General features: G+C 46.3%; 1 protein-coding gene across 1 annotated transcript in view; it reads right to left on the minus strand.

The window, feature by feature from the left end:
* Positions 1 to 22,927, minus strand: part of LOC142589012 (uncharacterized) — a 143,616-nt gene that overhangs the window by 72,027 nt on the left and 48,662 nt on the right. The window contains exons 2-3 of the mRNA XM_075700804.1: positions 17,844 to 17,986; positions 16,675 to 16,748 (exon numbers count right to left, since the gene is read on the minus strand). Of these exons, the coding sequence (XP_075556919.1) occupies positions 16,675 to 16,748; positions 17,844 to 17,986 (217 nt within the window). The remainder of the gene's footprint in view (positions 1 to 16,674; positions 16,749 to 17,843; positions 17,987 to 22,927) is intronic.

Below are 22,927 nucleotides of genomic sequence, written 5' to 3' on the forward strand. Positions count from 1 at the left end.
GATCTTAGATAAGAATGCTGCATGGAGGCTACTGTTGACATATTTAAGAGCGCTTGGCTTAAAGGGCTTAATGAATTGGGAGGTTTTTGAATAGTCCACGTTGAAATTGTACACCACAGTTTTCAAATCTTGAAAACATTGATGGGGTCTTTGCCTATTGTCACTTTAGAATTTCGCCTAAACAAAGCATTAATTGAGGACCAAGCTATCTCGGGGACATTACCTGTTCTCATAAAAAGATTTGTTCTAATAACCACACTTCGCCGACCACATCATTGCCGTTAGCTTCTTCCGCGTTGTTCTGTAAGCGCCTTTAAGGCCTGTATTAGTGGGAGATCGCTTACAACATCACCAAAGGGCTTCCTTTTCTTTAATGGCCAGAGGAACACCACTCCATAGCCACGTATTTTCTGGCCTGCGTAGTTTTAAAATTGTTATTTTCCTGGATGTTTTCAATTCCTTAAATATTTCAACAAGGTTACCGTAAACGTCTATTGTGACATCCGCGCGAGAACTGTCCCAGACACATCTGGCCACAAGGCCATTGAAGTTTGGGATATCTAAAACGACTGACATTTGAGTCCTTGGTGGAAATGTTCGATGTCCAGAAAAAAAGCTATGACAACCTATAAAATGGTGGTCTGAAAGGTTTTCTTGATGGCAGCTGAAATGAATTGCGCGCCGGGAATTCAAAGATTGACATGGTCGATACAGGACGCTACTGGCTTACCAGCAAGCTGATCCTTCGGCGTAAAGGCGTGTATTGTGCGTTGAATTCCTGCGCCTGTCATAATGTTAAGGTATTCGCTTACAGCGGGGAGCGTTGGAGAATAAATATATAAGTTAAAATCTCCATTTAAAACGGGAGGAACGGATAGAACTTTACATGCCGACTCCAATTCTTTTAAAAGTATGTATGCATTTTCTGAGGAGGACTATCTACATTCAACAGCACTACGTTAGTATCAGGTACACACAGCTTCGAAGCCATACCCTCAGCTAAGGCGAACTTGAAATTAAAGGTTCATTCTGTCCAGTCTTCACGCACGTAGACCGAAATTCCGCCACGTCTGCATGCGCTGCGCGTGATTGCAAATGAGTTAAAATTGTGTATTTTAAAAAGCAATACTATTTCTGTTGGAGCGTTAGTGCCCGTGAGTGCAATGACGTTAGTAATGGATTTGGTGTCCTGTAATACTGTTACGAAATGATCCCTGCGCTTTCGGATACGTCATACATTCACATGCGAAAATCTCCGCAACGCATCGCTACAATGAGGGCACAGACTTCAAAATTACGCAGAACTAATGCACTCAAAATAGGGTGTAGTCATCTTTACACAAGGTTCTTCAAGTCAGCGTGGCTGCTTAGGTGAACATGTGAAGACCTCTCTGGTTTCCTTGGAAAGCTTGTTCCATATTTTTCCCACATGTACTTGCAAGCCTCTTCTCTTCATTTTTTACGCGCAGCTCAAAATAAATTTTTATTGAGGCTAGTTAAGATATGATTAAGAATATAGGAATAATGACATTCTGGTCAACTAGAGATCTGATATTACCTAGTATTTTCGTCACATTTCCTTCATTACCACAGAATTTCATCTGACATATACACCAAGTATCTTGTCTCCATTACCCGGAAGTCAATGAAAGAGCGTCAGCATATAAATCCTTGAGGTCAATCTGCTGTTTCTTAGCCAGATTATGTATAAATGTCTAAGGTTTATCACCACGTCAAACCGGTAATGCGTGAATCTGAAGAATGGGAATTCTGCTATATTCCTCGATATCATTCATGTCATATTGAAGGAGGAGCAGCGGTTCTGACTGCTGTCACGCTGTAGTTTCAAGTCTCTGTACTTTACTGTAATTTTGTAATAGCTGCTTCATACAATGCTGTAACAGTATGTACTACATCATTTTTTTTACAGAAAGCCCACTGCAGATTCGCTAGATCCTACAGATTTCTGCAGATCGTCAACAATGGTCTTTACGGGTAGAAGTTCGTCAACCTTAGGGAAAAGAATAGTGATAATTTCATTGAGTGGTAGCAACGTTTCAGTTATCGCAGTTGAACCTGAGTTTGATTCAGGGTAAGCAATGATGCCTGTCCTCGCACAAGAGTCTCTCATCACCGCCACTGCCAACTTTAGCGATTTTCATTCGATTTCGTTGTAATGTTTTGCTCCATGACACCAGCACAGTTCTAGGAAAAATGACAGCAAGCCATAGAGTGCAAATTTTAAATTTTCCATTGCAAAGAAGCGCCTCACGACATGTACAAAATTTGCTAACACATTTACTCGACACTCCGGCGCAACGTTCCTGTCCTTCTCGTCATACGGAACCATGATTTTTATGGATGCATCGTAGCGTAGCGACCCGAGCTTTTAGTAAGCCAAGTCCAATTATATAGTCACGGAAAAACGAATGATTAGTGATAGTGCGGGTCCTTATAAAGTTTATTTCATGAGTAATTGTCACTCCATTTACGCCATCACCATTTACTACGCTCCGATTTGGGAGGGTATTCTTAATGACGCAAGAGATTTGATCTATTGTTGGGTCCTGCGTCTATAAGTTATCCTTCCTGCAATTTACCGCTCGGGCCGAAGCATAGAGAAGCAGACATCCGTTCCCCTTCACCTATTCCGACCACCCTTTCCGCTTCACTTCTCTCGGAGCCTTCCAGGAGTGCAGTCAATCTCCATACTATGCTCAACGAACGACAGCAAGTCCCGTAGATGGCTATCAGCTCGTGTACCTCTTTGCATCATCAGCACCTCAACGTCATAATGTCTTCTGAAGCCAGGCATCACATTTTGCCTTAGGAGGTCACTTTTAAATTTGGCGAAGTTACCGCGCTGATAACCGAGAGTGCTTGCTTGTCGTGCCTCGGCACTTGTGCTCCCAAATGTGTTTTCACTGTGGGTCCGCACTGCCAACCGCATCACTACTGCCTACCGATGCCCGGCCAAACGCCTTTCATAACGTTTGAATCCTTTTTTCAGTGACATGCTCGCGAAGTGGGTGACCACAGGTCACTAGGGCTAGGAGAAGTTTCTATAATTTTCTGCCTTTGATAAGTAAAATCTGTGCCACTCTAATCACCAACTACTTTTTCACCGTTATTTCTTCTATATCACGAACCATTGAGCACCCTCGACACAATGATTCCTGTTCAATCCTGATGTTTCCTGACAAGCCACACTTTCCTATGCAGCCAAGCACGCTGAAGAGTACAGTCAAATCGGACCAGCGTTAATCTACGACTTCCATGGCCGTGAAAAAACCTGCGTCAGAATGGCAAGTGGAAACCAACATTTATTCGAGGCTACGTTGCGTGGAAGTGGGAACAGTTTTCCTATATAAATGCAGCGATGTTGTAAGGAATACTGCGTGATTTAACTTCCATTAACCGCAATGCAACCGTAGTAGTACGCCCTGTACCGCTCAAACAAACCAACACCGTTGAGCTAGTAAATCCACCGTCTAATCAGCGCCACCAAGTTCTCGAGACAATTTAGGTTTTACGACCCAACTGCTGTTCCTGTGGCTTGAGTCGCCAGGATGCCTCGCCTTCGTAGGTGGGGTCATTGCAAGAAACCCAGGAAGATGCATGCCCGATGAACTAGCATCGTCGTTACTTATAAAATAGGGAGATGCACACAACAAAGCTAAAATGAAAAGTGTGTACTGTCTACCTGATTAACTCAAAGAGCCTAGGTGACTATTCTTCGTCGCCACGTTTCAAAAGAGATGCCACTAAATCATCATCATCACTTCGCCTACACAAGTCTGGAGCTCATGTGTTAGTGCTGAGTGACTTTTTGTAATTATGTCTTGCCGTCTGAACACTGGAATTAAAATCCTATGAGCTATATATACACACAGTTGTGAAAGGTAAATATTGACATCCATCCTGCGGAGAGACAATTGTTTTCTTTTTTTTGCACTCGTTCAGCTGGCGAGCTTCAGCAGAATTGATTTGCCATATATACACTTGATTATTAGGAGTATCAGAGCACAGACTCACCTTGCTATATGACCGCAATATATTTGATGGCTTCATTGTAAATGTGCAACACCTAAGTTGCGGCAACATCTCATGTATATGTACCCACTTGACAAGTTTGCGGATGGTCCATAAATGAGTGCTTATGAACCTAAAGGTAACTGTTGGGTGTTAGTGAGGAACAGTGCGTGAAGCCAGTGTCCTAGATAAAGGGGGCGGTGCAGAGAAGAAAACTTAACATCAAGAACCAATGGGTTGGGGAAAGAAGCCGACGACGAAGAAGCGACGCGCGTGATGTCTGACGCACCGTCAAAACAAAATACTAAGAAGAAAGGAACCATTAAGGGTCGTACATGATGGGTGACGTACAAGAAAATGAAGGGAGAAGAGATGAGGGGGAGACTCTATAGAATGGCATGGTGGTGTTCGCACGCAAGTGACCACCGAAGAAGTCCGTGCCTGCCGGGAGCGGGAGTAAACCGCCGGGCCATGGGCCCGAGCTTCCAGACTTCTACAGGCGAAACCTGGGCAGCCTAAGCTCCGGAGCTAGGACAAGGTCCCACCCAGTGACTGGAGTGCGCTGTCAGGCACGGGTCCAGCTTCCAGATTCCCAGAGGCAGAACCTGCACTACCTAACCTCCCGAGCCAGCACAAGGTCCTATCGCGTGAATACCTGGAGTTCGGTCAAGGAGCGACAAGTGCCACCGTCGACAACGGTTGGGCGCTCTTCACCTAAGCGACCACTAGCCAGAACTGTTGGTGAGCCGCACCCCACTTTGGGTCTACTGTTCTTGCGTATTGGGATACGCCGAACAACTATAGGATTAGAATAGCGGTGACTTTGACAAATGAGAATTGCATTTGTTATAAGCAGTGCAGAGTGCTCTTTATCCTTTAGATTTTTTTCTATCCTTCGTTCATGTGTGTTGTGGCTCCCCTTTCTATATGTATATATACATTCTTCTTTCACTTCTGAAATCAAAGCCTCTCATCCTTCATTTGAATAGAAAGCATGAATAGTGGTATTATTTTAAGTCGCTTTGCGTAAATCAAGCGTGACAAATTGGCAACCGTGACAGGACATAAGCGTTTGATACCTTTGTTTTTCATTTGAAAAAATGAGCACGCGAGAGTCAATTGCACTGCCAGAACGCATGGGGTTCGAAGGAGCGTCACTGCAAGCACGGTTCTATGAGTGATAGGCGCGAGCGCGCGAGGAACGAGCTGCGGAGAGAGAGGCGAAGGAGGACCAGCTGGAACTCGAGGGCCGCATCCTACAGTTGCGCCTAAGATCGCAAAAAGGGAAGGTCATAGCGGAGAGGCAACCCAGCGACGCTTGAAAATGGAATAACGGACGCTTCAACTGTGCCTGAGAGTAGCGGGGACTGGTCCCGTGGAGCGTACGGTGGTTGACACTGGGCTAGAAAGGGGCGCGTCTTCAGTCGTGAATCCGCACAATTTTATACCGGTTTTCAACGAGGACTGAGATGGCCTTGACTCCTATCTGAAGAGATTCGAGAGGGTGGCGACAGGTCGTCTGGCCTCGGGAAAAGTGGGCAACGGCTCTTAGTTTATGCCTAAGTGGCGAAGCTCTGAAAACATTTAAGCGACTGTCGCCTGATGAATCTCTAGAGTACGAGAACGTTAAGTTGACATTGCTCCAGCGTTTTCGTTCCACGGCTGAAGGCTACAGGGAGATATTCCGGAAGAACAAGCCTCAACACGACGAAACTGGAAGGCAGTATGTCACAAGGCTTCTAAGCTTTGTCGACCGCTGCATAGAAATATTCCAGACAGGGAAGGACTTTGATTCTGTCCGTGACTTCATTGTGGCCGAGCAATTCATGGTCAACTCTCACAGTCAGCTGGCGCTCTTCTTACGAGAACTGCAAAACTCTTCAAACCATGGCAAAAGCGGCTATGTTCATGGAGGGGAAAAGACTACAGAACTTACTGATGGTTCGGGATAAAGGTGAAAACACAACTATAAAAGCGGAAAGAGAAAACACGGGTTGAAAGGTGGAGATCAGATGCTTCGTTTGTGGGCGTACGGAACACAATGCTTCTTTGTGGCTGACGCAATAAGGTAAAGCAACTATATTACCCATACAGTCGCAAAACTGGACATGAATCCAAGAGTTGTACCAAAAAGAACAGCACATCAAGGCCAGCTACCTATTGCCTGCCGTTTCCCATGGACGAGACCAATGCGCAGCAACCCACAGAGGATTGCGACACCGTGAAACAACACGAGGACATCACTAGTACGGTGAAGATGAAACCACTGTCTAGTAAACATCACATGCCGGTTTTCCCAGGAGACGTCAATGGGCAAAGTGTTCGCGTCTAAACTGACACCGGAAGTAACACTTTGGTTGTTCGCCGATCACGCGCGCCGGACGAAGCGCTCACTGGTGCTACGGCTACTTTCTAGTTGGTGGTTGGAAGTAGCATTGTAGTCCCCGAATCCGAGGTGAAAATTAGGTCTCTCTACCTCTCTAGGACAGCGATTGTCTACTGTACGACATCATCACTATACGATGTCATAGTGAGAAATATACCTAGTCGCATGCGGCCAATGACCCCGGCGGTTTTGGGAAATTTTCTTCTTGGATGATTCTAATATGAGGAAACTTCACTCTGCGGACGAAGGTAACGGGTCCAATTCATTTCTAGTTGGTAGAAAACGCACGAAGAAATTGCTATTATTGCCTTCCGGTAAATTCCCTTGGCAAATGTCTCACAAGAATTTCTGGGAAGCACAAGAGAACGACGGGAAGCTCGATGTATGTAGAGCCAGAGTTGGCAAGGAATTTGTTGGCGAGAAATCACCAACCTTCGCATTTGTCATCAAGAACGGGATTTTATATCGGTACTACTTTCTATCCCCCGGCAAAACTTTTCAACAAGCAGTAGTCCCAAAGTCCTTGAGAGGTCACGTTCTACATTTGGCTCATGAGAATGTCATGCCGGGACACCATGGTATGAAGAAGACGACAGATCGCGTTCTTAAGACTTTCTACTGGCCTGGCGTACAAGAAATCCGCAGACACGTCAAATCCTGCGGCACCTGTCAAAGGACTTCGCCAAAAAGCAAGGTGGGCAAGGTGCCTTTGGGAAGGATGCCGTAGATTGACACCCCTTTTGAACGTGTGGCTTTTGACATCATTGGACCTTTAACTTTCACTTCCGCCCCCAAGCGGTCATCAGTATGTACTCACTCTTGTAGATTTTCCGACTCGCTACCCAGATGCTTTACCTTCGACAGCAATCGACTCAGCTACAGTTCCGGAAGGACTCGTCAAGATCTTTTCTCGCATTAGCTTCCCATGAGAAGTTCTCTGCGACCAAGCTTCATGTTTTACATCGCATCTCATGAAGGAAGTCAATGAATTGTTGGCTGTCAAACATCTTAGTTGCACACCGTATCATCCTATGTGTACGGTATGGTCGAGAGGCTTATTGGAACCTTGTAACATGTTGCGAAAGCTTGTAGAAGAACAGCCAAAATCTTGGCATCGCTTGCTTGTACCGCTTCTATTTGCATACCGTGAAGCCCCGCAAGCGAGTTCCGGGTTTTCGCCTTTTGAACTCCTTTATGGCCGTCATATCCGAGGACCCCTGAGCATACTGAAGGAGCGCTGGACTCAGGACCAAGAAAATGAAGAAACGAAGATGGCATATGGATATGTCCTAGATTTAAGAGAACGTCTCAAGAAGCACAGGAGTCGCAATAGAAGTATTACAGCAGCCACAGCAAACAACGAGAGCTCTAAGGTAGCGACCAGGCCATGATTCTGCTTCTCACAAATAACAACACGTTACTAAAGCAGTGGAAAGGGCTGTTTCTTGTCGCAGGAAAAAAGAATGATTACGATTATTGGCTCGACCTGGGACGCTGGAAAAGGCTTTTTCAAATCAACGTGCTAAAAAAATATGAAGAACGTCAGATGGAACAGCTTCCTCAAGCATCATCTTTTGTGTTGGTCAAGGAAGAGGTGTCCGAGAAGCCCTTACCTACCTTCAAGGTCAATGAGAGCTGTCGCACTGACTCCGTCACGATCGAAGATTGTATCGAGGAGATTCAGCGCGCCGAAATATGTAATGTACTAAATATATATAAATACATATTCTCAGAGATTGCCGGCAAAACAAACCTGATGTAATGCCGATTACAAATGACCTCCATGCAAACAATTCACACTCCAAAATACCCTTTATTGTTTGCCATGAAAAAAGTCATTGAAAAGGAGGTCTAGGACATGTTGAAGCTTGGGGTTATAGAGCGTTCCGAGTTGCCATATAATTCCCCCTCGTTCTAGTTAAAAACCAAACAAGAGCTACGGAGCATGCACTGATTTTTTGCGCATAAATAGTGTTCTAGTTTAGGACACACAACCTATACCTAGGACCGGTCACTTGTTTGCCAAAGTGGGGACGAAGAGATGGCACTCCAAGTTTTACTTAACCAAAGAATATTGGCAGGTACCACTCAAAAAAGAGTCCCAGCTCAAGACTGCTTTTTCAACTCAATATGGGCGTTATCATTTCCTCTATTTGCCTTTTGACATCAAGACCGCATCCGCGGTGTTCACTCGTCTAACGAGACGGCTGCTTCTGCGAATCTCAAACGCTGTTTATTACAGAGACGACGTGCTGGTCGCTACCACAGCATGGGAAGAGCATCTAGCAACCTTGAAAGAATTATTGTACAGAGTGCGACAATGAGGATTGAAGATCGAACCGCAGATATGTGAAGTGGCTACGACCACAGTCACCTTTTCGAGTCACCGACTTGGAGACGGGAAAATCCGGCCAGTCCAAAGCACAATCAAAAAATTGCTGGCGCTTCTAAGCCAGAGACAAAGAGGCAACTTCGCTCGTTCCTTGGGTTGGCTGGTTACTACCGCGACCTAATACCTTCTTACGCCGAAAAGGCACAGCCCCTTACCCAGATGACGAAAAAGATGGCGACGAATAAAACGATATGGAACAGGGAAAGGGAAGAAGCGTCCGAATCGCTCAAGAAGGCACTATCTTCTGGACCAATTGTAAAAGCCCCTGACCTTGAAAAGGAATCGTGCTGCGCTCAGACGCCTCAGACTTTTGTATAGGCGCCATTCTCAAGCAAGACTATGATGGTTTCCTCCACCTGCGTCGTATCATCATCGTCATCATCATCAGCCTGGTTACGCCCACTGCAGGGCAAAGGCCTCTCCCATACTTCTCCAACTACCTCGGTCATGTACTAATTGTGGCCATGCCGTCCCTGCAAACTTCTCTAATCTCATCCGCCCACCTAACTTTCTGCCGCCCACTGCTACGCTTCCCTTCCCTTGGAATCCAGTCCGTAACCCTTAATGACCATCGGTTATCTTCCCTCCTCATTACATGTCCTGCCCATGCCCATTTCTTTTTCTTGATTTCCACTAAGATGTCATTAACTCGCGTTTGTTCCCTCACCCAATCTGCTCTTTTCTTATCCCTTAACGTTACACCTATCATCCTTCTTTCCATAGCTCGTTGCGTCGTCCTTAATTTGAGTAGAACCATTTTCGTAAGCCTCCAGGTTTCTGCCCCATAGGTGAGTACTGGTAAGACACAGCTATTATACACTTTTCTCTTGAGGGATAATGGCAACCTGCTCTTCATGATCTGAGAATGCCTGCCAAACGCACCCCAGCCCATTCTTATCCTTCTGAGTATTTCTGTCTCATGATCCGGATCCGCCGTCACTATCTGCCCTAAGTAGAAGTATTCCCTTACCACTTCCAGTGCCTCGCTACCTATTGTAAATTGCTGTTCTCTTCCGAGACTGTTAAACATTCCTTTAGTTTTCTGCAGGTTAATTTTTAGACCCACTCTTAGAGCCTCTCCAGGTCAGTGAGCATGCATTGCAATTGGTCTCCTGAGTTACTAAGCAAGGCAATATCATCAGCGAATCGCTAGTTACTAAGGTATTCTTCATTAACTTTTATCCCCAATTCTTCCCAATCGAGGATTCTGAATACCTCCTGTAAACAGGCTGTGAATAGCATTGGAGAGATCGTATATGCCTGCCTGACGCCTTTCTTTATTGGGATTTTGCTGCTTTCTTTATGGAGGACTACGGTGGCTGTGGAGCCGCTATAGAAATCCTTCAGTATTTTTACATACGGCTCGTCAACACCCTGATTCCGCAATGCCTCCATGACTGCTGAGGTTTCGACAGAATTAAACGCTTTCTCGTAATCAATGAAAGCTATATATAAGGGTTGGTTATATTCCACACATTTCTCTATCACCTGATTGATTGTGTGAATATGGTCTATGGTTGAGTAGCCTTTACGGAATCCTGCCTGGTCCTTTGGTTGACAGAAGTCTAAGGTGTTCCTGATTCTATTTGCGATTACCTCAGTAAATACTTTGTAGGCAACGGACAGTAAGCTGATCGGTCTATAATTTTTCAAGTCTTTGGCATCCCCTTTCTTATGGATTAGGATTATGTTAGCGTTCTTCCAAGATTCCGGTACGCTCGAGGTCATGAGGAATTGCGTATACAGGGTGGCCAGTTTCTCTAGAACAACCTTACCTCATATCAACCTTGCTCATATCTGCAATATCTGTCTCTCACAAGGCCAATTTCCAAAAAGAATGCAGGTGGCAAAGGTGCTTCCGATTTTTAATAAAGGTGACAAAACACTTATTTCGAACTACAGACCCATCTCCATGCTTCCGATTTTTTCCAAAGGACTAGAGAAGATAATATTTTGTAGGTTATCCTGTTTTCTTGACAAACATAACTTATTAACCCCACATCAACACGCTTTCCGCAGGTTCATGTCGACTGAACTAGCACTCCTTAAGCAGAAAGAACTAATCCTTGGAAATTTTGAGGCACGTTTATTAACGTTAGGCGTTTTTGTCGACCTATCTAAAGCCTTCGATTCTATTGATCATAAACTTCTGGTTCATAAACTAACTTATTATGGCATCCGTGGCATTGCTCTCAGCTTACTTGAATCTTACTTGAATCACAGAAAGCAATTTGTGCATGTAAATGGATTATCATCCAGTGTCCTTCCTGTTCATGTGGGTGTCCCACAAGGAAGCATCTTAGGCCCTCTCTTGTTGAATATTTTCGTAAATGACTTTATTAACAATGATTCCGCCACAACGTACATTATGTATGCCGATGACACCACACTTCTTTTTTCATCCAAATGTCTGGATGACCTGGTCTTACGTGCTAACAGCGTGCTCTCGAAAGTACACCAGTGCTCCCTTGAAAATGGTCTCAAAATCAACTCCGCAAAAGCCAAAGCCTTGCTCTTTCATCCAAGAAATATGAATGTCGTGCTACCTGGAGATATTGTCCTTAACTCCAGTACTATTGAAGTTGTCCAATCAATTAAATGTCTGGGTGTTCACTTTGATCATGATATGACATGGCGCTCTCATGTAGATTTTCTCATAGGCAAACTGTCACAGGTTGTCTATTCCTTTAGATAGCTCCCGCATCCGTTAAATTGCTGATTTACAACTCACTTTTTTTCAGTCATCTAAATTACGGCTGCCTCGTATGGGGGACAACTTCAGCCACAAATATTCAAAAGTTGTTTGTTATCCAGAAGAAATTTCTCCGTGTCATTTGTAATAAGCCTCGTGATTTTCATTCCGCTCCTCTTTTAAGCGCGCTTAAAACCATTAAATTGCCTGCCCTAATAAACCTGCGCTTGTTGACAACCTACAGAAGATATGAGAAAAATATTTGTGCCCTCAGCTCTCTCGCTAATCTCACAAAACGAGAAACCACCTACACAACTCGAGCTCCTGAGACTTGGTGTGTTCCTCAACTTCGGACTAATCATGGCCAGCAAATGTTATGCTACTGGCTGCCCAGTCTACTCAATGATCTTACCAGATGCAATATCGATGTGTTGACTTGTTCCGCGAAAAATCTGCGTGATATGTTCCTCCAATCTTGACTGTGTATGTTGTACTTAGTGATCTTTTGCCCTTAGTGCTTTTGCTCTTCTCTCTTTTCTTTCCTTCTTTTCTTCTCTTTTTTTTTTCTCCCCTTACCGTTTCCCACCTGCCCTGCTGCTGCCAGTGTAAACGGAACATGGGGCCAGTCAAGCTGCTTCTCCGCAGCTTTTTTCCCCTTGTTTTTCCGCCACAACCATGCACCTCCTTGCTTGTGGAAACAAATAAATAAATAAAATAAATAAATAAATAAAACCTGCCCACCATCCTTCAACAAATCTGCTGTTACCTGATCCTCCCCAGCTGCCTTCCCCCTTTGCATAGCTCCCAAGGCTTTCTTTACTTCTTCCGGTGTTACCTGTGGGATTTCGAATTCCTCTAGGACTATTTTCTCTTCCATTATCGTTGTGGGTGCCACTGGTACTGTATAAATCTCTATGGAATTCCTCAGTCACTTGAACTATGTCATCCATATTAGTAATGATATTGCCGGCTTTGTCTCTTAACGCATACATCTGATTCTTCCCAATTCCTAGTTTCTTCTTCACTGTTTTTAGGCTTCCTCCGTTCCTGAGAGCATGTTCAATTCTATCCATATTATACTTCCTTATGTCAGCTGTCTTACGCTTGTTGATTAACTTCGAAAGTTCTGCCAATTATATTCTAGCTGTAGGGTAAGAGGCTTTCATACATTGGCGTTTCTTGATCAGATCTTTCGTCTCCTGCGATAATTTACAGGTATCTTGCCTAACGGAGTTACCACCGACTTCCATTGCACACTCCTTAATGATGCCCATAAGATTGTCGTTCATTGCTTCAACACTAAGGTCCTCTTCCTGAGTTAAAGCGGAATACCTGTTCTGTAGCTTGATCTGGATTTCCTCTATTTTCCCTCTTACCGCTAACTCATTGATCGGCTTTTTATGTACCAGTTTCTTCCGTTCCCTCCTCAGGTCTAGGCTAATTCGAGTTCTGACCATGCTGTGGTCACTGCAGCGCACTTTGCCGAGCACGTCCACATCTTGTACGATGCCAGGGTTAGCGCAGAGTATGAAGTCTATTTCATTTCTAGTCTCACCGTTCGGGCTCCTCCACGTCCACATTGGGATGTCCCGCTTGCGGAAGAAGGTATTCATTATTCGCATATTATTCTCTTCCGCAAACTCTACTAATAACTCTCCCCTGCTATTCCTAGTGCCTATGCCATATTCCCCCACTGCCTTGTCTCCAGCCTGCTTCTTGCCTACCTTGGCATTGAAGTCGCCCATTAGTATGGTGTATTTAGTTTTTACTCTACCTATCGCCGATTCCACGTCTTCATAGAAGCTTTCGACTTCCTGGTCATCATGACTGGGTGTAGGGGCGTAGACCTGTACAACCTTCATTTTGTGCCTCTTAATAAATTTCACTACAAGACCTGCCACCCTCTCGTTAATGCTATAGAATTCCTGTATGTTACCAGCTATATATTTATTAATCAGGAATCCGACTCCTAGTTCTCTTCTCTCCGCTAAGCCCTGGTAGCACAGGACGTGCCCGCTTTTTAGCACTGTATATGCTTCTTTTGGCCTCCTAACTTCACTGAGCCCTATTATATCCCATTTACTTCCCTCTAATTCCTCCAATAGCACTGCTAGACTCGCCTCACTAGATAACGTTCTAGCGTTAAACGTTGCCAGGTTCATATTCCAATGGCGGCCTGTCCGGAGCCAGTGATTCTTAGCACCCTCTGCTGCGCCGCAGGCCTGACCGCCGCCATGGTCAGTTGCTTCGCAGCTGCTGGGGACTTAGGGCCGGGGTTTGATTGTTGTGTTCATATAGGAGGTTGTGGCCAAGTACTGCACCAGGGTGGCCAATCCTGCTCTGGTGAGGGAGTGCATTACAGGTTCTGGTCACCGGGATCAGGCCACACTCCAGGCCTGTTTATGCAATTTTATCAACACGCGGATTTTTTTTCCGCTGGAAAATTACCGGCACCGTGATTCGAACCACGGACCTCTTGCACGCGAGGCGGGTGTTCTACCTCTACGCCACCGCTGCACCTCCTGCGTCGTATGCCAGCCATCAACTTCAGCCTCGCGAAAAGAGATACTCCGCAATCGAGTGCCAATGTTTGGCGTTAGTTTGGGCAATCGAGAAATTTCATGTCTTCTTCTGTGGAAACTCATTCCTGATACAGACCGATCACCAGCCCTTACAGTTTCACTTAAAAGCGAAGCATTTGAACAGTAGAGTGTTGTGGTGGAGCCTTGCATTACAGGAATCTTAGTTTGGGGTAGTGCGCATTAAAGGCTCAGAAAATGTTGGTGTGAATTATGTCAGTAGGCTATGAACATGCAGTAGTTGCCTCGTGGCCACTTGGCTGTGGAGTTTTTTTTTGTGTGTGTAGTTTTATTAACAAAGTAGTGTCTTGTCGACGAGCACGGAACTGCAGTTTATTTTTCTCCGAAAAACAAAGTTATTCAAAAGGCGGACTCTGTTGTGTGTTAGTGTGTGACAGTGAGCCAAGCCACTGTCGTAGATACAGGGAACGGTGCGGCGTAGACAACCTAACATTGAGAGTGAATGGGTGGGCGCTAGAAGCCGACGATGAAGAAGCGACGCGCGTGATATCAGACGCGCCATCAAAACAAAATACTAAGATGAAAGGGAACCATTAAGGGCCGTACACTATTGGTGCTGTAGAAGAAAATGAAGGGCGAAGAGATGAGGGGGAGACCTTAAAACGGCGTGGTGGTGTTCGGACGCAAGTGAGCGCCGCATAAGTCAGCGTCCGCCGGGAGCGAGAGCAAGACCTCGGGTCACGGGCTCGAGCTTGGAGATTCCCACAGGTAGAAGCTGGACTGCCTAACCTCCTGAGCCAGTACAATAGCCCATCACGTGACAACCCGGAGTTCGCTCAGTGACAGACAAGCGCCTTCCTTCGACGACGACTCGGCGCTCTTAACCTACGCGACCATTTGCCGGAACTGTTGCTCAGCCGCACTGCACTCTCGGTCTACTGTCCTTGTGTATTCGGATACACCTAATTATTGCAATAGAATAGCGGTGACTTTGATTAATGAAAATTGCGTTTGTTAGAAGAAGTGTTGAATGCTCTTGATCCTTTTGCTTTTTTTCTATCCTTTGTTTATGTCGGTTTTCTTCCCGCATTCTATATATGTAAACATATATTCGTTTTTCACTTCTGAAATCAAATGCTCTCATCCTTCATTTGAATAGAAAACATGGATAGTGATAATATTTTAAGTCGCTTTCCATATACAAACCCTGACACAAATACCGCGACGGCCTAGTGCTGAAGTTATAAATTGTTGAACATAGTGCTCGTCCGCGGAGACGGTATATGCCTTAAGTCGGTCGAACAAAGAACACTAAAGGGCCTCTCACTCTGATTGGTATATCTGTGAGGCACTTCATCAGGTAAGACGCAGTTTACATATTCATCGCTTGGCACCATGCGCTTCCCAGACAAAATAGAAAACAACCTTGACAGTCTGTGACACATCGGTGATGCTACTGCAAGGCAGGAGCAAAAATTTCTTTCTTCGGTAAGTTCATTTCATCAACCTGCTTTTTTAATTTGTTAATTGTGGAAAATTGAGCACGTACCAAAGGTAAAGCTTTTCAGTGATTAGCCAACGAAATGAGCCTCTATTGGAACAAGCAGCAATTCTTGCTATGTTTGCAAAGCACATAGTAGACGGATAAACCAATGTGGCTCGGTATGAAGCGGAGCAATTTAAGAATTGCAGAACCCAGAAGAAAAAGCCACGCGGTAAAATGCAGGGGTGCGGGCAATGCACCTGTGTGCTGATGAGTTGGCACGGTCGGGCCAACGATGGGCAGCTGTAACGTCTGCCGAGTTTCACTCTCCTTCACAGCATAGTGCATCGGCGGGATGAAGCATCAAGAAGACCATAACTGGCCTTCTGCAGACTCTCTAAAAATTGGACTTGACATTTAGGATTGAAACCATGTCTACAATGACACCTGGCTTCCCGTGTTTGCAGCTGGACAGGAGCAATGCAGCCGCTTTTTGCTCTTGGTTCTGTCTCATGGCTTCACCCTCTCATATTGATCTATACCACGCCCCCTCCTAGAGCTTTGTCTATTAAGTTGCATCGCGCATGGGTCTGACACTGGAAAAGAGGGACGGCTGAAAAAGGAGAAAGGTCTGAAAATAAATTGGTTTAACGAAGATGATCTGGCGGGGTGTTTGCAATATGGAAATAATATCGTATTCCATGGGCTTTCCTTTAGGTAGCTCTTCCGCTTATGAGCGATTAGATTAGCCGTTATCTACGCAGTGTGCCAGCATGTGCCGTTCTCCCTTATGTTCTTGTCAGTGCTTTCTGCTGCAAACATTTCACGCTATGCGAAGCTTAGCCTGTATTAGGTATACAATCTTCGTGTTTCTTTCCCACGTGCTTCCTCGCGTGGAAACGCTCCTTTCATATTAGAAAGAAAGATTCATTGTCTAAAAATACATATAATTATACAGTATACCAATGCTCTTGTCTGATGTGTGTTTATAGCAGTTCTGACTCTCTATCAGAAATAATTTGTTTTCCCAACCCAAGATAGGTGTCCTAAAGGTACAGACTGCACCGAAGCAGAGCAAATGCACTTCGAGAAACAATACGGAAGTTAGATTTTATGGGATATCGTTCAATAAATTTTCGAATATCTTACCGGAAACATCAAGACACGACGTAGAATTTGATTCTTCGAATGTCCAGTATTCACATGAGAAAACTGTAGGTAACCTGGAAAGGAATACTCCAGTGATTACAACGCTTCTTCATGCGAAATTCAAGCGCAGCTCTTTAGGTGCGTTGAATTCACCTGGTTGCGTCACTCATTGTTCAGGAAAAAAGAGCGAACACAGGCACGCGAGCCTCGCGTGCTGCGCATCGCGTGGTGCGCAGCGGCGGCGGCGCGGGAGAAGAAGCGCATGCGCAGTTAAGCGAAAACGCACGCCGGCACTTTGTTTCGATATCTGGTATCGGTGGACCCACTCACCTAGCGCTCACCGCATGCCGTAGAAATGACGTCATTGGTTCACATAATGGTATCTTCGACTGGTCGCCTCCATTCCCCGAAGCAGAGTCGGGTAGATTCAGCGTTCCCCGAGCTCAGAGGTAGAGGACAAACGCGCAAGCCGTACGTGCGACTCGCTCTCGGAGGAGGAAATGGCGTGTGTGGAACCACGTGACTACTGCCAACGTCCGATGTTTCACCTATCCAAAGCTCCCGGCGCTGCCGGGAAAACCGGCGGACGTGCCGGCGGGACGAGCGTTCGTCGAGACGCCAGCATGCAGTGGCCTAGGTTGCCAAGGTTATGGTGGGCCGTCGCCAAGCCTGAAGCGACGCGGCGCTGCGATGACGTTTCAATCTCGACGACTGCTCTGACAACAGGGCCCGGAGCGCCTTAAAGCGCTCAAAGATGGAGTAGAGCTATCGAAAAGAACCAGCCGAACGCAGGGCGCGCACCCTCTTTCGACCAGCCGAAGACAACGCCGCTCGCGAGAGCGCTCCAGAGCGCTCAGAAGCGACCAGCCGAAGATGGCAAGTAATGCCGCCATGTCACAGCCTCGCGCGGCCCTCTGCTTTCCTCTCCACGTTTTCGCCAGACTCTCCCCCTTCGCTTTCCTTTTCGCGCAATTTTCGCCATCGCCGTCTTTGATCCTCTCCTGTGCTCCGCGTTCGCTATTTCATCCTTCATTGCGCTCGTTTGTTCGGTTATGCCGATGGACACGGAGGGACGCCGACGCTCAACGCAGACTGGCACCTAAGAGCTGCGCTTTCAAAATATTAGTAAGATATATTCCATTTAGAACATCGGAAATGTGCTCTCTTACATCATTTTTATACTGTGAGAGAATCTCGCAGTTTTGAGTGTGACACCGGTGTCATTATAGTTCTCACGACTGTACCACTGGCATTGGGTGGAAAGCCCATATGTGGTGCGGTATACCAGTACAGCTTCATTGTTGCTCCAAAACTGCAAAAATGATAATAGGAATCGACATTAGCCTTGTGCTTTAATGCTTTAAATACGTTTTCTTTTTGTCTATATTAACCACACAGAGAGTGTTCCTCGTTTATCAGGCAAGCAATATTTATCTTTAGTGGCAAATCTAGCTGGAATCACGAGGAAATTCGCTTACATATTCATTTTTTCCGGAGTTGTCATATTTCAGTAAAAAGCAGTTTTTTTTAAATCAATTACACGTGGTTGCAGAAAACGTTCACTTAGTTTTCTCTGTTCGAAAGCTTTCGTAATGCTTTTAATTTACGTAAACATTTCTACCGTTTCTTACGGAAATCGTGAAACAGTATATGTAATTATTTGTTCAAATACTAACTTTGTAATCTTAAATTATGAAACACTGCCACGTCTAGCATACAATACCATTTATTAGAAATAGCGGGAACTATACATATGCTTCATGACACCTGCTGAATTAAAGTCGGCGAAAGATTCGACCTTGACGTTTATGCTAAACAATGCAGCGAAGGTGAACAACTGGATCACTTATAGTAATGCAACGTAGAGGAGACAGTTGTCTGGTTCTGCCACTAGACAGCTGTGGTAGCTCAGTTTCATACTTCTAGCGCATGATATCTTGCTTTGAAATTAGGCACGTAGATATATTCGTATATATATATTCGTAGATATATTCGTCGATAGATATATATTCGTAGATATATTCTGCAGCAGTGGTGTGCTGCGAATGATATTACTAGCTTGTGGTGAAACTATCTGCGAAAGGCAAATTTTCAATTTATGAACTGCAGAATTCATTACATTAGATGCATCATGACACTGAGTGACATTAGAATAATTCTAGAGCCTGTATAGCAGGAACACCAGCGTAAGATTGAGTGAGATTGCACATCGTGTAGATACGGTGCGTGATAGTCAAAGCTGATCAATCTTTTTTTAAATCGAAGCATTCTTTTTCTATCCTTTCTTGGGTTCTTTTTTTATTATAGGGTTTTGCGTGGCAAAGCCACTTTGTCATTATGAGGCACCCGGTAGTGGAGGACGGCGGAAATTTTGACCACCTGGGGTTCTTTAACGTGCACCTAAATCTAAGCACACGGGTGTTTTCGCATTTCGACTCCATTGAAATGCGGTCGCCGTAGCCGGGATTCAATCCCGTGACCTCGTGCACAGCCGCCCAACACCATAGCCACTGAGCAACCATGGCGGGTTCTCTTGGGTTCGGCGTTACTGCTGTCCAGTGGCGTATACTCCTGGGTAGGTCCCCATCTAACAGCACATTGTATGGGTGTCAAAGGTGTGTAATGTGAATGCATGCACTAGCAAGCACGCTTACCTAAAAGCTGTAGTGTCCATATGATCAATTTTGTTCGGTATCAAATACTTCTTTAATAAAGTTAGGATTTACATGTCGGCTCAAATGTATCGACAGAGCGCACCAAAACCTGAATAGAGCACTATAATATGCAACTGGCGCTCCTGGCGTGTCAGCGAAAGCTACGACCTATATGATCCAACTACTGGGCATGCGTCCTTCGCCTGACGTTGACGTCATGTATAGACTGTAAAACTGGCTCTGTCGAAGAATGTCAGCGTTTTCAATCCGCGCTGGCTCGCGCAACGCAACATCTAATCGTTTCTTCTCTATCTAGAGTGCATACCAGCTACACTTTCTGAAATGTAGAACATAAGCGTTACAGCTAACCCCACTGCTTTGCAAGTGCTATTTGTTCTTCTTTCTTGCCAGAAACAAGGGTGGCAAAACTCCTCCAACAATAAAGACGTTGAGTAAAACCAAACTAACCTAAGTGTCATGGCGTAACGCTTAAATTTACTATAGCGAATAAATTCTAAAGCTTCCTTTGAAACGTTTTTGCTTATTAGTTGCAATGTCTTGAACCTATGGATAAGGTATGATTCTCTGTATTTTCTTTTTCGTTAGGAAAGTAAATATGACTTTAAGTTGTGGAGCTTAAGTTCTTCAATGTTGACATTCTTCGTTGAAATGACGTTCGGCGACGGCATTGGGAAGCTTTTTAGCTGTGTCCACGCGATGTCAGTTTAATGAGACGTTCATTGATTGCACCGTTTCACCGACAGCTTCTTTCTGACAAGATGAAAATTCAAGCATATAATTGACATCCGAACGTGTACACGTAAAGCTAATTTTTACTTCCTTCTGTGTAACTAGTTGAGGTGCTTTTAATGTTAATGTCACTTTGAAGGTGCCTGCAGGTTTTGCACCTGGGGCGACAACATGCTTTCATTGCGGGGAAGTGATGCTGGCTGCCTTTTGACTACACTAACATGTCTTTGAAGTTTATGTTGTGCCGATAGATAACTCTTGGTACATCGGTTACAACCGCTGCCCTCGGAGCACGGACTTCTACCTGAGAAGACCAAGAAGATTGCGGCCAAGGCAACCCCAATGGCAGCCCCAGCGTCTCCCATCGTGCTGCAACAGCCCAGGGACCCTCCAACGTTCCGCGGTTCAACATTCGAGGACCCGGAAACCTGGCTCGAGACGTATGAGAGGGTCGCTGCATTAAACAGCTGGAACGGCGACGACAAACTGCGACATGTCTTCTTCGCACTGGAAGACGCTGCCAGGACGTGGTTCGACAATCGAGAAGCCACCTTAACGACGTGGGGCCGGTTCCGAAGCGGCTTCTCGGAAACATTTACAAGCGTGGTGCGAAAAGAGCGAGCCCAAGCTCTACAAGAAACCAGAGTGCAGCTGCCCAATGAGAAGATCGCGATCTTTACGGAGGAGATGGCCCGTCTTTTACAGCACGCCGACCCGGAAATGTCGCAGGAGAAAAAAGTCCGCATCTTGATGCGGGGCGTGAAGCAAGAACTTTTCGCCGGACTTATTCGTAACCGACGGAAGACTGTAGCTGAGTTTTCTGCAGAGGCATCGACGATCGAGAAAACTCTGGAGATGCACACCCGGCAATATAACCACCAGGGGCTCTCGCCGCAGTACACCATCCAAGGACTGGGTTCCGACGACCCTGAAAAGACCATTAGGGCCATTGTGCGCGAAGAACTGCGCAAGGTCCTGCCATCGTCGCAGCCTCAAGTGGCCACAATCGCCGATGAAAGATGAGGTTCAGCGATTACTTGGGGTTCCTGAGGCGCAACGTCAATTACCGCAGCCCCAGCCCGACACGATGACCTACGCCGTCATCGCACGCCGTCAAGGCCCCTCTCCGCGAGCGCGCCAGGGCTCTTAAACACCGCAAATCCGTCGTCCACCGCCACCGCCGGCGCCAGCACACCCACCCGTCGCCCAGCGCACCTACGCGAGGAAGATAGACATTTGGCGAGCCCCCAACCACCGCCCGCTCTGCTATCACTGCGGAGAAGCCGGCCATGTGTACCGCCGATGCCCATACCGCGACTTGGGACTGAGAGGGTTCGCCGTCAACGCGCCGCGTCCACAGCTTGGGGGGCGCCCTCGTGACATCGTCGATTAGATAGCCGCCACTCAGTGGAACTCTCGACGACCGTCCCGTTCGCCATCACCAGGCCGCTACCTGTCGCCGCAGCGCCGTCCATGCACTGGCCCAGCCCGGGGCCGGTCTGCGAGCCCATATCCGGAAGACTAAAAGCAGCAACCGATGGAGGTGCGGTTGCTTTTCGTCGAACTGACGAAGATCCTCCGCCGCCCACGAAGACGTCGAAGAAAATACCTCGGTGACATAACGACACGCCGCCGTCCCGACGAAATCTGGAAGCAGAGAATACGATGACAAAAGACAACCTGAGGACGCGACGTTCCAGCTTCAGTTCAACACGACGCGGCTGTGATCCGACGCCAACACCTAACTGCAACGCCAGACAAAGAACCACCGACCTCGACGTGCTTCTCGACCGCCCCTCAGTTACCGCCTTAGTGGACACAGGGGCCGATTACACCGCAAAGAGTGGACACATCGCCGCCCAGTTGCAGAAGTTAAAACTGCATGGGAAGGCCCTCATATTCCAACCGCTGGAGGACACCTCATCACGCGGGCTGGAATCTGCACAGCAAGAATTACCGTTCATGACCGGACTTACCCGGCCACCTTCGTTATCCTCCAACAGTGTTCAAGAGACGTCATTCTCGGCAAGGACTTCCTGAACCGACACGGCGCAATCATACCCTGAAGTGAAAATCGATAACGCTGTCGGAAGGTCAAGCGATATCGCCGGAGAGCTCTAGTATTCACCACGCCGTGAGTGTGCTCGAAGATCAAGTGAACATCCCGCCTCACTCCAACATTGTTACTTCGGTTGGCACCGAAACACCTGCTGACGTAGAAGGCGTCATCAAAGACGACGAACGTCTGCTGCTCGATCGCGAAATTTGCTACGCAAGAGGAACCGCTCACCTGCACGCAGGAAGCACGAAAGTGTTGCTGACAAACTTCAGCCAGGAATTCGAGCGCATCAACAAGGGCACGACGATCGCATACATCGAGGAAATTCTGGAAACCTGCAATGCGTCGCCCTATCGCATTCTGCCGCATCTACCCCGACGACCGCAGTTCCCGAACCAGACTTCAAGATAAATCCAAGTCGCCCCATGCTTAAGCAACAACAAGTCAGAAGTTTACTTCGACGATACAAAGAACGCTTTTCGAGTCATCAAGGATTCGACGAACGCCAGTAGCAAAGCATCGCATAATAATGGAAGAGAGTGCTCGACCACTTCGCCAGAACCCTTATAAAGTTTCTACGCGAGAACGTGAGGCTATAAGGCACCAAGTCGACGGAATGCTGCACGATGACATCATCTAGCCGTTAAAATTCCTTGGGCATCTCCTGTAGTCTTGGTGAAGGAAAAGGACGGAGCCCTACGTTTCTGCGTCGATTATCGTCGTCTGAACAAGATCACGAAGGAGGACGTATACCCCCTCCCACGAATAGACGACGCATTGGATCGGGTCT

Source organism: Dermacentor variabilis, chromosome 7 (assembly GCF_050947875.1).
Source record: "Dermacentor variabilis isolate Ectoservices chromosome 7, ASM5094787v1, whole genome shotgun sequence".
Lineage (NCBI taxonomy): Eukaryota > Metazoa > Arthropoda > Arachnida > Ixodida > Ixodidae > Dermacentor > Dermacentor variabilis.